The sequence below is a fragment of the Pelophylax lessonae genome, assembly GCF_965119305.1.
Source record: "Pelophylax lessonae genome assembly, chromosome: 8".
NCBI lineage: Eukaryota > Metazoa > Chordata > Amphibia > Anura > Ranidae > Pelophylax > Pelophylax lessonae.
This window is the reverse complement of record NC_138775.1, coordinates 274034060-274047837: the sequence shown is the minus strand read 5'-3', so window position 1 is coordinate 274047837 and position 13778 is coordinate 274034060. Positions and strand designations below refer to the sequence as shown.

The window sequence follows — 13778 nt, the reverse complement described above, 5'->3', positions numbered from 1 at the left end:
TTTGTCATCAGGTGCGGAAAGTGACGACAGCGACGATTCTGATGTCTTTCTGGCACATCGCTCCGTTGGAAATTCTGAAGAATCATTTGATAGACTTCCCAAATTCCACAAGCGATGTGCCGGAAAGAGACATCGGAATCGTCGCTGTCATCATTTTCCGTACCTGACTAATCCTCCCACGAATCGCTATCGCTCAGTTCTTCAAGTAAATCCGTTTCGCTGTCGTTGTTTTCCAGTTCATCTGGAAATCGTAGAGGTGATCAAATACCACCAAAAAAAAGTTTTATTTGTGGGAAAAAAAGGACACATATTTTATTTTGTTACAGTGTCGCACCACCGCACAATTTTCCATTAAAATAACACAGTGCCAAATTGCAAAAAATGGCCTGGTCATTAAGGGGGCAAATCCTTCCGGACCGGAAGTGGTTAATAAATTTAGGCCAATATGTATGTATGTACTTAAGTATTTATATATATATAGTAAAACCTTGGTTTGAGAGTAACTTGGTTTGAGAGCGCTTTGCAAGACAAGCAAAATTTTCAAATAAATTTTGACTTGATATACAAGCGATGTCTTGATATACAAGTAGCCTCAAGTCACAGCTGAGTATAAAAGAGAAGAGAGGCGCCTCTAAGTGTAGCAATATGGTTAAATTTAATGAAGGTACAACATTTAGCAACTCACATGGTTGATGATTGGAACAGGCACATCTAAGGATGCAAGCATCCGGGGTAAAGCTGTCCACATAGGACCATCCTCCACACCATCATCTACGTCATCCTTTCCATGCTGCCCCTCGCTTTCAGATCGCTTTACTCCAGGGTGGTCTTCCCGGTCAGGATTACAGACTAGCAGCCGGCGGTGCAGAAGATGGTCTATGTGGACAGCTTTACCCCGGATGCCGGCATACTTAGATGTGCCTGTTTTATTCATCAACCATGTGAGTTGCTAAATGTTGTACCTTCATTAAATGGAACCATATTGCTACACTTAGAGGCGCCTCTCTTCTCTTTGATACCCTGTAGCTCCTGCTGGATTTTGCTTCCAATCCCCTTGTGGATGCGGCTATTTGTGGATGGACATTTTATGAATATATAACCTATCGCAATGCTATAATCTTTTTATATGGACTATAAATTGAAGGATTTAAATGGTTGTGGAACGAATCATCTGAGTTTCCATTATTTCTTATGGGGAAATTCGCTTTGATATAAGAGTGCTTTGGATTACAAGCATGCTTCCAGAACGAATTATGCTCGCAATCCAAGGTTTTACTGTATATATATAAAAGTACATATATACTGAAATTTTTATTTATTTTTCACTAGTAATTGCGACGATCAGTGACTTATAGCGGGACTGCGATATTGCGGTGAACAATCGGACACTAACTGACACTATGTGGGAACCACTGACACGAAGGTCCCTTTCACAATTGTGTGACTTGTCCTGCGACTTGGGACTGCAAAGTCGCATGACAAGTCGTATCACATGATTTCCAGTGACTACCATTCATATCTGTGCAACTTCAAGTCGCAGCAACTTCAAAGTAGTCCCTGCACTACTTCGGTCTGACTTTGATGTGAGTTGAAGTCCATAGACCTCCAGATTACACAGGCATTGCTTCAAGTTGCTTAGAATTTGCGTGACTTTCAGGTTGTACAAGTTTTAAAGGGGCCTAATACAGTGATGAGTGCTAAAAATATGCACTATCACTGTACTGATGACACTGGCTGGGAAGGGGTTAAACATCTAGGGAGATCAAAGGGTTAAATGTGTGCCTAGCCAGTGTTTTGGTGTACTGTGGAAGGTGTTTTTACAAAAGGAAGTAACCTAGTATGTGATCTGGCGCAGCCGAGCCGCCTTATATCTAGGTTGTATGGTCTGCAAGCGGATATTTTATGTCATCACCATGATCCACCACTTGACATGTGGATACCAATGTGTGCATTGTTTGTTGTCTCTACCCATAGCAGTATCGCATCTTTTTGGATGTCAGACTTATTTTTGTGGACTTCGGGAGGATTTAATCTCTTTATGATTTTTTCATGCACATTTTATTTTATTTCCATTTTTAATTTTTATTTTATTGTGTCATTATACTGTATTAGATTCCTTGAGTGCAACACCTACAGCATTTATGTGAATCGCACTTCAGCAGTAACTTGATTGTGTTTGATTATTTCACTTATTTCCTTTCAGATACAATCTCAGCAGAACAACGTGTGACGATATTGCTGTACGCGGTGTACAGCTCTGGGGTTAGTCGGCCCAGCACAGTAGAGTTCAGTGAGTTTCGTCTTTTCATTCCTTCGGCTTTATTCATCAATCAGCCTAACATTACTCCTAAAAATGATTTAGATCCTTCTAAATTATACCCCATTGCTGGCATCGGTGGATGAAATAATGCCCAAAGGGCCACATATAAAAGGAAGCAAAGGGTCACAGTTTGGAGACCACAGTATTATATCATGCCCATCAGGGCCGTCTTTAACACAGGGCAAAAGGGGCAGCTGCCCCCCTTGAGCCTGCACAGGCCGAATATAGTTGATAAGTGGGTTTGGGAGGGCCCAAGAAAATGTTTGCCCAGGGTCCAATTAATAATAAAGACGGCCTTGATGCCCATCCTTACAGTATAGTGCTCTATAATGTCTTTTATACCTCTGTGCATTATTCCGTGCCTCCATAATCTATTAAATCATTTTTGATACCTTGTGGCCCTCATACTGTCCTTTAATATTCTGTGCATTCATATATTTATTTGCTCTATATGCTGTTCCTCCATATCCTGATCTGTTATATACTACTGTATACTTCCACATAGTGCTCTGAAATAATGCCTTCATGTACCCAGGGCCAGGACAAGCATTGGACAGGAGGGGCGGCTGCCCTGGGCACTGTGGTATCATGTAAGATGGGGGGTGGGGGCACCACAAGGAGATTGGGGGGAGGGCATTTGTGTTGACAAAGCGAACTTGGGGGGCTGAGATTTGTTCTAGGATGGCAAATTTGGGGGAGAGGTGCTTGGAGTGGTGATTTGGGGGTATTTGTGTTGGGAGGGGGGATGTGGGAAAGAGGATTTGTGCTAGGAGGGGGGATTTGGTGGGTTTGTGCAAAAAAAGTAAAATGTTAAAAATGTTAGAGGGGAATATATATATATATATATATATATATATATATATATACACACACACACACACACATACATACACATACATATATACATAGAGGGGAAGTATATATATATATATATATATATATATACATATATATATATATATATATTTCCCCTCTATGTATGTATGTGTGTGTGTGTGTATATATATATATATATATATATATATATATATATATATATATATATATATATATATATATATTTCCCCTCTAACATTTTTAACATTTTACTTTTATTGCACAAACCCACCAAATCCCCCCTCCTAGCACAAATCCTCTTTCCCATATATATATGTATGTATATATGTATGTGTGTGTGTGTGTGTGTGTGTGTATATATATATATATATATATATATATATATATATATATATATATATATATATATATATATATTCTTTTTTTTTGGGGGGGGATTTGTGCTAGTTGGGATGATTGGGGGGATTTGTGTTGGGGGGGGGGAGGGGATTTGTGCTAGGTTGGGGGATTGGGGAAGAGGAAATTTGTGGGGTAGAATATTTGTGCTAGGATGAGAAATGTATTTATTTTTTCCTGGGGGGGGGGGGGGGGTTGTTCTAGGGGCATATGGGGAGGGAGAGGACTTGAGCTGGGGGGGGGCAAAGATTTGTGCAGGGGGGATTTTTACTGGGAGGAAGGGGAGTTTATGTTTAAGGGGTGAGCATGCAGAATAGTGCTTGATTTTTTTTTTTGGGGGAGGGGGATTTTCCTTACCCCGGCACTGCATGCACCCCTATGCAATATCTTGTGCCACCATTAATTTTAATGTCCTCTGTGCCTCATTATAGAGCCTGTTTTCCTCCTCTGCCTCCATATTTCGCTCTGTCGTATCCTGTGTCCTATACTGTTCTGAAAGTTCCCTTTCCTCCGTTATTTTATATCCTGTGCTTCTATGTAGCCCTCTGTCATATCCTGTGCCTCTATATAGCACTCATCAATATCAGGGAATATTATGCACATAACAGTTATATATAACAGGTTTACTTTCATGTCACCATTTATTGTACAAGCAGAACCTGAAAGTGGACCGGATTCTATAACAATAGAGAAGATTTTACCAAGCACGCTATTAATCCAGTGGTCGGAGGTTCCTGTGTGTAAGCGGCGAGGATTTATCACTACATACACGCTGAATGTGACGGAATGGTCAAGCAGTGTACAGAACACATACAGTAAGTGGATTATCAGTGTCAGAATAATTGCACAATAATCAGTGGATGTTTCCACCCCCCCCCCCCCCCCCAAAAAAAAATACTGGTAGCTTAAAGCTGAACTCCAGGAATTCAGACACTTTTATTATCTGCTGGCATAAAATGTGTAACGGAACCGCCGACCCACACTGTGTTTGTGGTCCTCCGTCAGTATACGGCTTCCTTGCAGTCATGAATATATATACCAGATTTTCCCAGCCGCCCTCATACAAAGCTAGCCAACAACTTAGCTTATACTGGAATCACACTTTATTGAACAGTCACACAGAATTTATATACAGCATGGACCTCCCCCTCCTGATCAGATTACCACACACAGGTCAGGGGTTGCCTGATTACATTATCATATGCAGATGCAATTGTATACAGAAACAGAATTAACCTGAACTAATTATCTAGCCATCTGTACAGAACAATGTGGGCTCATTAACATTTAACAATGGGACAGGCAGACTTAACACAATCCACATTCCACCTCAATAGACAATAGGACAAGACTGCCAATGACAGTCTGTCCATCTCCTACATTGAAGCACAGGGAATACACATCTACTTATTGCAATGATTATTTAGGAGTCAGACTTCATGGCAACAGGCTATAGGTCTCACAGTGTAAAGTGGGATTAAATCTTGAGATATATTGCTGACAAATATTACTCTCCCATTTGAAGCAATCCAAACCATTAAGTATCGGTCTTTCACTCCCAGTGACGGTGAGTACCATCACAAAATGATTTAAGTCCAATGAGGTGCATGTTACCTTATCTCTTACATTTGTATCTGAGAGTTTTATGGAGCTTCGGGGAAAACCTCTATCACTACACTCCCGGGGCTCGCCGTGTTCTCACACACAGCAGCTCTGCCTGCCCTTTTTCTCTGCTGTTCATTCACAGAAGCCTTTGTATTTTGTGAATGAGTAATACAATACAAAGCGCTTTGTGATTGGGCAGGGGGAGGATAGGGCATAGGAAATGCAGGCTACACCATGCATTAGAAGTGATCAGGGTGATTCTGTTAGAGATGTGCATGATGAAAAAATTAGCTTTGTTTAGTTGAAAATTCCTTAACCACTTATGAACCGGAAGGATTTGCCCCATTAATGACCAGGCCATTTTTTTTATGATTCGGCACTGCGTTACTTTAACAGACAATTGTGCGGTCATGCGACACTGTACCCAAATAAAATTGATGTCCTTTTTTTTTCCCACAAAGAGAGCTTTCTTTTAGTGGTATTTGATCTCCTGTGCGATTTTTATTTTTTGCGCTATAAACAAAAAAAAGACAATTCTGAAAAAAAAAAACAATATTTTTCACATTCTGCTTTAACCACTTAAGCCCCGGAGGATTTGGCTGCTCAAAGACCAGGCCCTATTTTGCGATTCAGCACTACGTGACTTTAACGGACAATTACCCGGTCGTGCGACGCTGTACCCAAATTATATTGACGTCCTTTTTTTCCCACAAACAGAGCTTTCTTTTGGTGGTATTTGATCACCTGTGCGATTTTTTTTTTTTTTTTTGCGATATTAACAAAAAAATAGCGACAATTTTGAAAAAAATAACAATATTTTTCACATTTTTTTTATATGAAATTCTCAAAAAAAAAATCTAAACTTTTTAACATTTTAGGCCAATTCTGTTTTCTGCTACAATAAGCGTATTTTGATTGGTTTGCGCAAAATTTATTGCGTTTACTATGGGAAAGATTTGTCATTTTAATTGTTTTTTTTAAAAACTAGTAATGGCGGCGATCTGCGATTTCTTTTGCGGGACTGTGACATTGTGGCGTACACATGGGACCCCTGACTGACATTTTTGACACTTTTGGGAGTACCAGTGACATTACTACAGTAATCAGTGATATACATATGCACTGTTATTGTCAAAATGACACTGGCAGGGAAGGGGTTAACTTTATTGGTGATCAAGGGGTTAGTGTGTCCCTAGGGGCGTGATTCTAACTGTTAGGAGGTGTGGCTAGTGAAGTAATCACAGAGACATAGCATAGCCTCTGTCATTACTTCAGGGAGAATGACAGATGGCTGTGTTTACATCAGCTGTCTGTCTTTCTCCCACTCCTGAGGAAGATCGCGAGTGGCCAGCGGACATAGGAGCCGCCGGTCACACGCGCTGGTTAGGCAGGGAACGAGCAGGGGCGGGAGCGCGCTGCCGGCTGCGCGCGCTCGCCCCCTACAGGCTCTTTGGCAAGAGACGTAGTACTATGTCACTTTGCCTGTAAGTGGCTGCGTGCCGCAGTACATGTACAGGAGGCGGTTAGCATATGGTTAAAACATTCCCAAAAACAAAAATGTAAAAACCTAATTTTTTTCATCATTTCAGGCCAATATGTATTCTGCTACATATTTCTGTAAAAAGAAAAATCGCAATAAGCGTATTTTGATTGGTTTGTGCAAAAGTTATCGTGTCTACAAACTAGGGGAAAGATTTATGTCATCTTTATTGTTTTTTACTAGTAATGGCGGCGATCTGCAATTTTTAGCAGGACTGCAACATTGCGGCGGACAGATCGGACCCTTAACTGACATTTTTGACACTTTTGGGGGGACCAGTGATATTACTACAGTAATCAGTGCTAAAAATATGCACTGTTACTGTAATAATGACACTGGCAGGGAAGGGGTTAACCTAGGGGTGATCATAGGGTTAAGTGTGAGCCTAGGGGGTGTTTTCTAACTGTGGGGAGAGGGACTTGTGAAATGATAATAGAGATCTGTGTTCCTATATAAAAGGATTACAAGCGCTCTGTGATCATTTCAGAGAGAACAACGGTCAGCTATGTTTACAACAGCTGACCGTCCTTCTCTCTCAGTGGGGAACGATCGCAGGTGCCCGGTGGCAATCGGTGCCGCTGGTCCCGTGCATCGGCATCCCTGCTGCCTAGTGGGGGCAAGCGCATGCTGCCGGCGCCCCCCCCCCCCTCCCTCATGGACTGCTCCTGCGAGCCAATGTAGCCCTTTGTCGGTTCGCACAGCCGAGCCAGCCTGCCGCAGTAAATCTTTGGCGGACGGTTGGCAAGCGGGTATTCTAGTTATTTCGGTTGATTCGTTCAATTAAGGATTTATATTCAGAATTAATTTGATGTCTTTTTCGACTTTTCGCATTTACTGATTTTTTTTTATTCAAAACAATCGGTCGAAATGTTCAATCGAATCTAAAAACTTTTTTTTTCCCCAATTCGAATGTGGCAAAGTGAACAAACAAAAGAAAAATCTTCATCAAATGATTACAATGACCAGGGCTGGCCCAAGACATTGTGCTGCCTGGGTCCGAGAATGAAATGCTGCCCCCCCCCCAAAAAAAAAATTCACGCCCTCCAAGAGGCCCCCACATTCTATAGGACTATGAAAGCAGTTAGAGGGGAGTGAGTGTACGGAGTGACAGCAGGAGCAGGACAGAGCAGTAGACACTGGGCAGATGAGCGCACCAGGCTTTCTACTGTCCATAGTTCCACAGTGCCCTGCAGGGCTACGGGCATGGTACAGGAGAATGCAGTGCTGCGGGCATGGTACAGAAGAACGCAGGGCGGCGGACATGGTACAGGAGAATGTAGGGCTGTGGGAATGGTACAGGAGAATGCAGGGCTGAGGACATGGAACAGGAGAATGCAGGGCTGAGGACATGGAACAGGAGAATGCAGGGCTGAGGGCATGGTACAGGAGAATGCAGTGCTGCGGGCATAATACAGAAGAATGCAGGGCTGTAGGCATGGTACAGGAGAAAACAGGGCTGCGGGCATGGTACAGAAGAACGCAGGGTGGCGGACATGGTACAGGAGAATGCAGTGCTGCGGACATGGTACAGAAGAACGCAGGGTGGCGGACATGGTACAGGAGAATGCAGGGCTGCGGACATGGTACAGAAGAACGCAGGGTGGCGACATGGTACAGGAGAATGCAGGGCTGCGGGCATGATACAGGAGAATGCGGGGCTGTGGGCATGGTGCAGGAGAATGCGGGGCTGTAGGCATGGTACAGGAGAATGCAGGGCTGTAGGCATGGTACAGGAGAATGCAGGGCTGCGGGCATGGTGCAGGAGAATTCAGGGCTGTGGGCATGGTGCAGGAGAATGCGGGGCTGCGGGCATGGTACAGGAGAATGTGGGGCTGCGGGCATGGTGCAGGAGAATGCGGGGCTGCGGGCATGGTGCAGGAGAATGCAGGGTGCGGGCATGGTAGAGGAGAATGCGGGTCTGCGGGCATACTACAGGAGATGCAGTGCTGTGGGCATGTACCATGCCCGCAGCACTGCATCTTCTGTAGTATGCCTGCAGCCCAGCATTATGGCAGGTAGTGTGGCTGTGTGTGGAGCAGTCTCACTTACCTGTTCCTAAAGGGCGCCTTAGGATTTAAAAATGGCTGGGGAGGCAGAGCTGGAGTGCAGAAGGCTGGTGGAAGCTGGAGGGGCGGAATCCATGTGTGCTGGGGACGTGGAGTTCCGATCAGAGCCGAGTGCCTGGGGAAACGAACGTTGGCACAAGGTCTGCGGCCGGCCTGACATGCACACTGCGCATTCGCCGCCCGCCGCCGCCGCTCGGTAAAGTCTGTACATGTTCGGCTATTCCCGGAAATACGGGCTTTTCCGAGCGGCAGACCTTTTTTTTTTTTTTTTATCTTTTAGCAATAGCCGAAGAGAAGAGGCGGCCGGGGGCCGCCCCTCTCTAAGTGCCGCCTGGGTCCCATGGTCCCACCGGGACCCATGGTAGGGCCGGCCCTGACAATGACTCTTTAAATCATCTTTAGCTTAACAAAAACAGCTTTATTTTGAAATGGTACACTAATAGCACACACAGTCTTTCATTTCAGAAATATATTTACAATTTGAATTCAACTGGCATTCGATGCAAAATTCAATTTGAATTTCTGAAATTCCGACTAATTTTGTTTCGTTATTTGGAGCATTCATTAAACTTAGTTTATACTGCTATTCGGATATAAGGCAAAATTTGTCCGAATATTTATTCGGGAAAAAACAAACCGCACATGACTAGATTCTGTTTATTCTGTAAATCACTGCTGAATTTTTATTGAACTATTAAATTACTGTTTTTTTTTTGGTACTGGCATGTGTAGCATTCTGTAAAATGACCACAAGATGGCAGCATGTAACATATTACTGCACTGAAAGTAAAATAATTATTATTTTCATTAAAGCACAATTAAACCAAAAAGCAAACAATTAAAGGATAAGTCCACCCTAAAACTAAAATCGCTGCATCTATAGATCTCCACGATCTAACACTAACCTATCTAGCCCTGTAAAGAAGAAATCAGTATACTTATCTTTTTTGAAGCTGATCCGACCCGATCCCATGCTGAGCGGTCAGCCGCGGCTTCGCTGTGTAGTCGGGTGCAGAGGACACATCCGACAACGGAGGCCCCATAGTAAGTCTATGGGTGACGTCACTCCCCATTCATTTCACAGCCGTTGTCAGCCGTATCCTCTACAGAGCTTCCGCCGCTGGAGATCGGGTCGGATCAACTTCAAAAAATGGTAAGTATACTGATTTCTTCTTTACAAGGCTAAGTAGGTTAGTGTTAGAATGTAGGGATCTATAGATGCAGGGATTTTAGGGTGGACTTATCCTTTAATATATTACAGCTTATCAATTAGATGTGATGGCTGCATTCATTTTCTTGTTTAGGTTTTCTTTCTTCTATTTTCATGTGGTGATCCAGCCAGTAATTATGTTTTTTTTTTGTTTTTTTTTTATGTTTTGATGCGAGAATGCAGTTAACCACTTAAGCCCCGGAGGATTTGGCTGCTAAACGACCAGAGGGTATTTTGCGATTCGGCACTGCGTGACTTTAACGGACAATTGCGCGGTCGTGCGACGCTGTACCTAAACGAATTTGGCGTCCTTTTTTTCCCACAAACAGAGCTTTCTTTTGGCGGTATTTGATCACCTGTGCGATTTTTTGATCACGCGCTATAAACAAAAAAAGAGCGTAAATTATGCAAAAATAGCAATATTTTTCCCTTTTTTTTATATGAAATTCCCCCAAAAAAAAATGTAAAAATCAAAATTTTTTAATATTTTCGGCCAATTTGTTTTATGCTACCTATGTTTGGTAAAAAAAATCGCAAAAAGCGTATTTTGATTGGTTTGCGCAAAAGTTATTGCGTTTACTAACAAAGGGAAAGATTTTTGTCATTTTTGTTGTTTTTTTTTTTAACGCGTAATGGCGGCGATCTGCGATTTTTTTTGCGGTACTGCGACATTGCGGCGGAAAAATCGGACCCTTGACTGACATTTTTGACACTTTTGGGGTTACCAGTGACATTTCTACAGTAATCAGTGCTATATATATGCACTGTTACTGTAAAAATACACTGGTAGTGAAGGGGTTAACTTTATTTGAGAGGGAGGGGCTGTGTGTGTCCCTAGGGGCGTGATTCTAACTGTGATTGGCTGTGGCTTCAACTGTATGCAGAGTGATCAATGGATCTACATAGTAGATCCATGTGATCAGCTCTCATACAGCGAGGAGAATGACAGGCAGCTTGTTTACACAAGCTGCCTGACTTTCTCCCTCTCCCCCGCCGATCGCAGAGTGGCCGGCGGCGATCGGGTCCGCCGGTCACACGCGCGGGGGGGTCCGTGACCACGCGGGAGCGGGAGCGCGCCTCCGGCGGCGCGCGCTCGCTCCCTAAACCCTCACAGGCGAGCGACGTAGACCTACGTCACTTTGCCTGTGAGGGGCTGACCGCCGCCGTAGATAGTCGTGCGGCGGTCGGCAAGTGGTTAACAATGAAAATGGTCACAATATTAACTCTGTTGCTTTTTAAAAAAAAAAAAAAAAAATAAGCTCTCTTGCAAATGTATCCGTTACAGGGATGAGACAAACCATTTAACACCAATAGGGATGCTTACAATGATCAGCTTTTATTTATTTATGTAAAACCTTTTTCTTAAAAATAAAAAAAACTGTTTGCTGTAACTGCTTGTAAAGCGTTAGCTTGAGTTTGGCTTCAAATTGTTAGTGTATCTAAATCTGCTAGTACATCTAACACTCCCCTCCCCCCAGACTTCATAAGTTTTTTTAGGGTTCTCTGAATGCCTTAAATATATGTTTTGCCAACATCCCTGGGTCAGTAGAGTAAATAGGAGTTTCTGGTGCCTCAAGCCAATAGTTTTATATAATGGGCGGCACAGTGGTGTAGTGGTTAGGCTTCAATTTGTTAGTGTATCTAAATCTGCTAGTACATCTAACACTCCCCTCCCCCCAGACTTCATACGTTTTTTTAGGGTTCTCTGAATGCCTTAAATATATGTTTTGCCAACATCCCTGGGTCAGTAGAGTAAATAGGAGTTTCTGGTGCCTCAAGCCAATAGTTTTATATAATGGGCGGCACAGTGGTGTAGTGGTTAGCACTTTCACCTAGCAGCAAGAGGGTCGCTGGTTCGAATCCCAACCACGACAATACCTGCCTGGAGTTTGCATGTTCTCCCTGTGCCTGCGTGGGTTTCCTCCCACACTCCAAAGACATGCTGGTAGGTTAATTGGATCCTGTATTAAAAAAAAAAAAAAAATTGGCCTTACTGTGTATGAATGTGAGTTAGGGACCTTAGATTTTACGCTCCTTGAGGGCAGGGACTGATGTGAATGTGCAATGTATATGTAAAGCGCTGCATAAATTGACAGCGCTATATAAGTACCTAAAATAAATAAAATAAAATTAAATATAAAATAAAACAATTTATTATACATTTTAAGAACAATACATGTTTGTGTGTAGGGCTATAGGCCCTATTGTGCAGAGAAGTGATAAAACTCAACTCTTTATCACTTCTCTGCACAATAGGGCCTATAGTCCTACACACAAACATGTATTGTTCTTAAAATGTATAATAAATTGTTTTATTTTATATAAAACTATTTCTAATCTTTGCCTAAAAAATCCCAAACCTCTTCCTGGCTTGAGGCACCAGAAACTCCTATTTACTCCCCCCAGACTGTTTGCCAAAGGTGTACTGTATTTGTTGCTAGAGATGTATAGAACTGTTCGCCGGCGAACAGTTCCCGGCGAACTTAGCATGTTCGCGTTCGCCGCTGCCGGCGAACATATGCGATGTTCGGTCCGCCCCCATAAGACATCATTGAGGCAAACTTTGACCCTGAACTTTACAGTCAGCAGACACATTTCGAGCCAATCAGCATACCTCCCTCCCACACCCTCCCACCTCCTATAAATAAGCAAGGGCAGCATCCATCTTAGATCATTCTGAAGCAGTGTGTGTAGTGAGAGTAGGGAGAGAGCTGCTGCTGCTGCTGCTGCTGCTGTTAAGCTAGGGACAGTTAGTCAGTGTTCCTGGTCTTGCAGTGTTCTTGGTCCACTACTGCTGTAATATCAGCACCCCAAAAAGCCCTTCTAAGGGCTGGTATTTGTGTTTTTTTTTTTTATATATATATATATATATATATATACCTAGCGTCCCCAAAAGCCCTTTTAAGGGCTGGTAATTGAGTTGTTTCTTCTTATATATATATATATATATCTATATCTATCTAGTGTCCCCAAAAGCCCTTTTAAGGGCTGGTAATTGAGGATTTTTTTTATTTATATATATACATATATATATATATATAGTGTCCCCAAAAGCCCTTTTAAGGGCTGGTAAGGTAATAGAGTTTTTTCTTTATATATATATCTATATATATCTATTGTACACTGCAGTTGCCTGCCCGCTGTGTGTGAGAGGCCACAGACCTACCACAGACTGTACTGTGTGCACACCACACTCATTTCGGGTGGCACAGGCACAGTACCTTGCATTTTAAAAAATATTTTTTTTTCCTCTGTCATAATTGCAGTGAGTGCTGTGTCAGGTCCACAGAGTGCACTGTACCCACTGCAGTGCACTGCCCACCACTGATATATATACGGTGGCACAGCATCTTGTTGCAATAAATTGAAAAAAAAAATATTTTTTATTATTGCAGTTGCCTGGGCTGCCAGTTAATGTCAGGTCCACAGAGTGTACTGTGCCCACTGCAGTGCCACTGTGTGCCCACCCACCACTGATATATAAGGTGGCACAGCAGCTTGCAAAGTAAAAAAAAATATATATATTTTTTAATTGCAGTTGCCTGGGTGCCAGTGACTGCTGTCAGGTCCACAGAGAGTGTACTGTGCCACTGCCCACCCACCACTGATATATAAGGTGGCACAGCAGCTTGCAAAGTAAAATAAAATATATTTTTTTTAAATTGCAGTTGCCTGGGTGCCAGTGACTGCTGTCAGGTCCACAGAGAGTGTACTGTGCCACTGCCCACCCACCACTGATATATAAGGTGGCACAGCAGCTTGCAAAGTAAAATAAAATATATATTTTTTAAAATTGCAGTTGCC

General features: G+C 42.8%; 1 protein-coding gene across 1 annotated transcript in view; it reads left to right on the top strand.

Annotated features, from left to right (window-relative positions):
- IL23R (interleukin 23 receptor) overlaps positions 1-13778 on the top strand; it is a 120346-nt gene that overhangs the window by 63624 nt on the left and 42944 nt on the right. The window contains exon 11 of the mRNA XM_082264986.1: positions 2204-2290. Within this exon, the coding sequence (XP_082121112.1) occupies positions 2204-2290 (87 nt within the window). The remainder of the gene's footprint in view (positions 1-2203; positions 2291-13778) is intronic.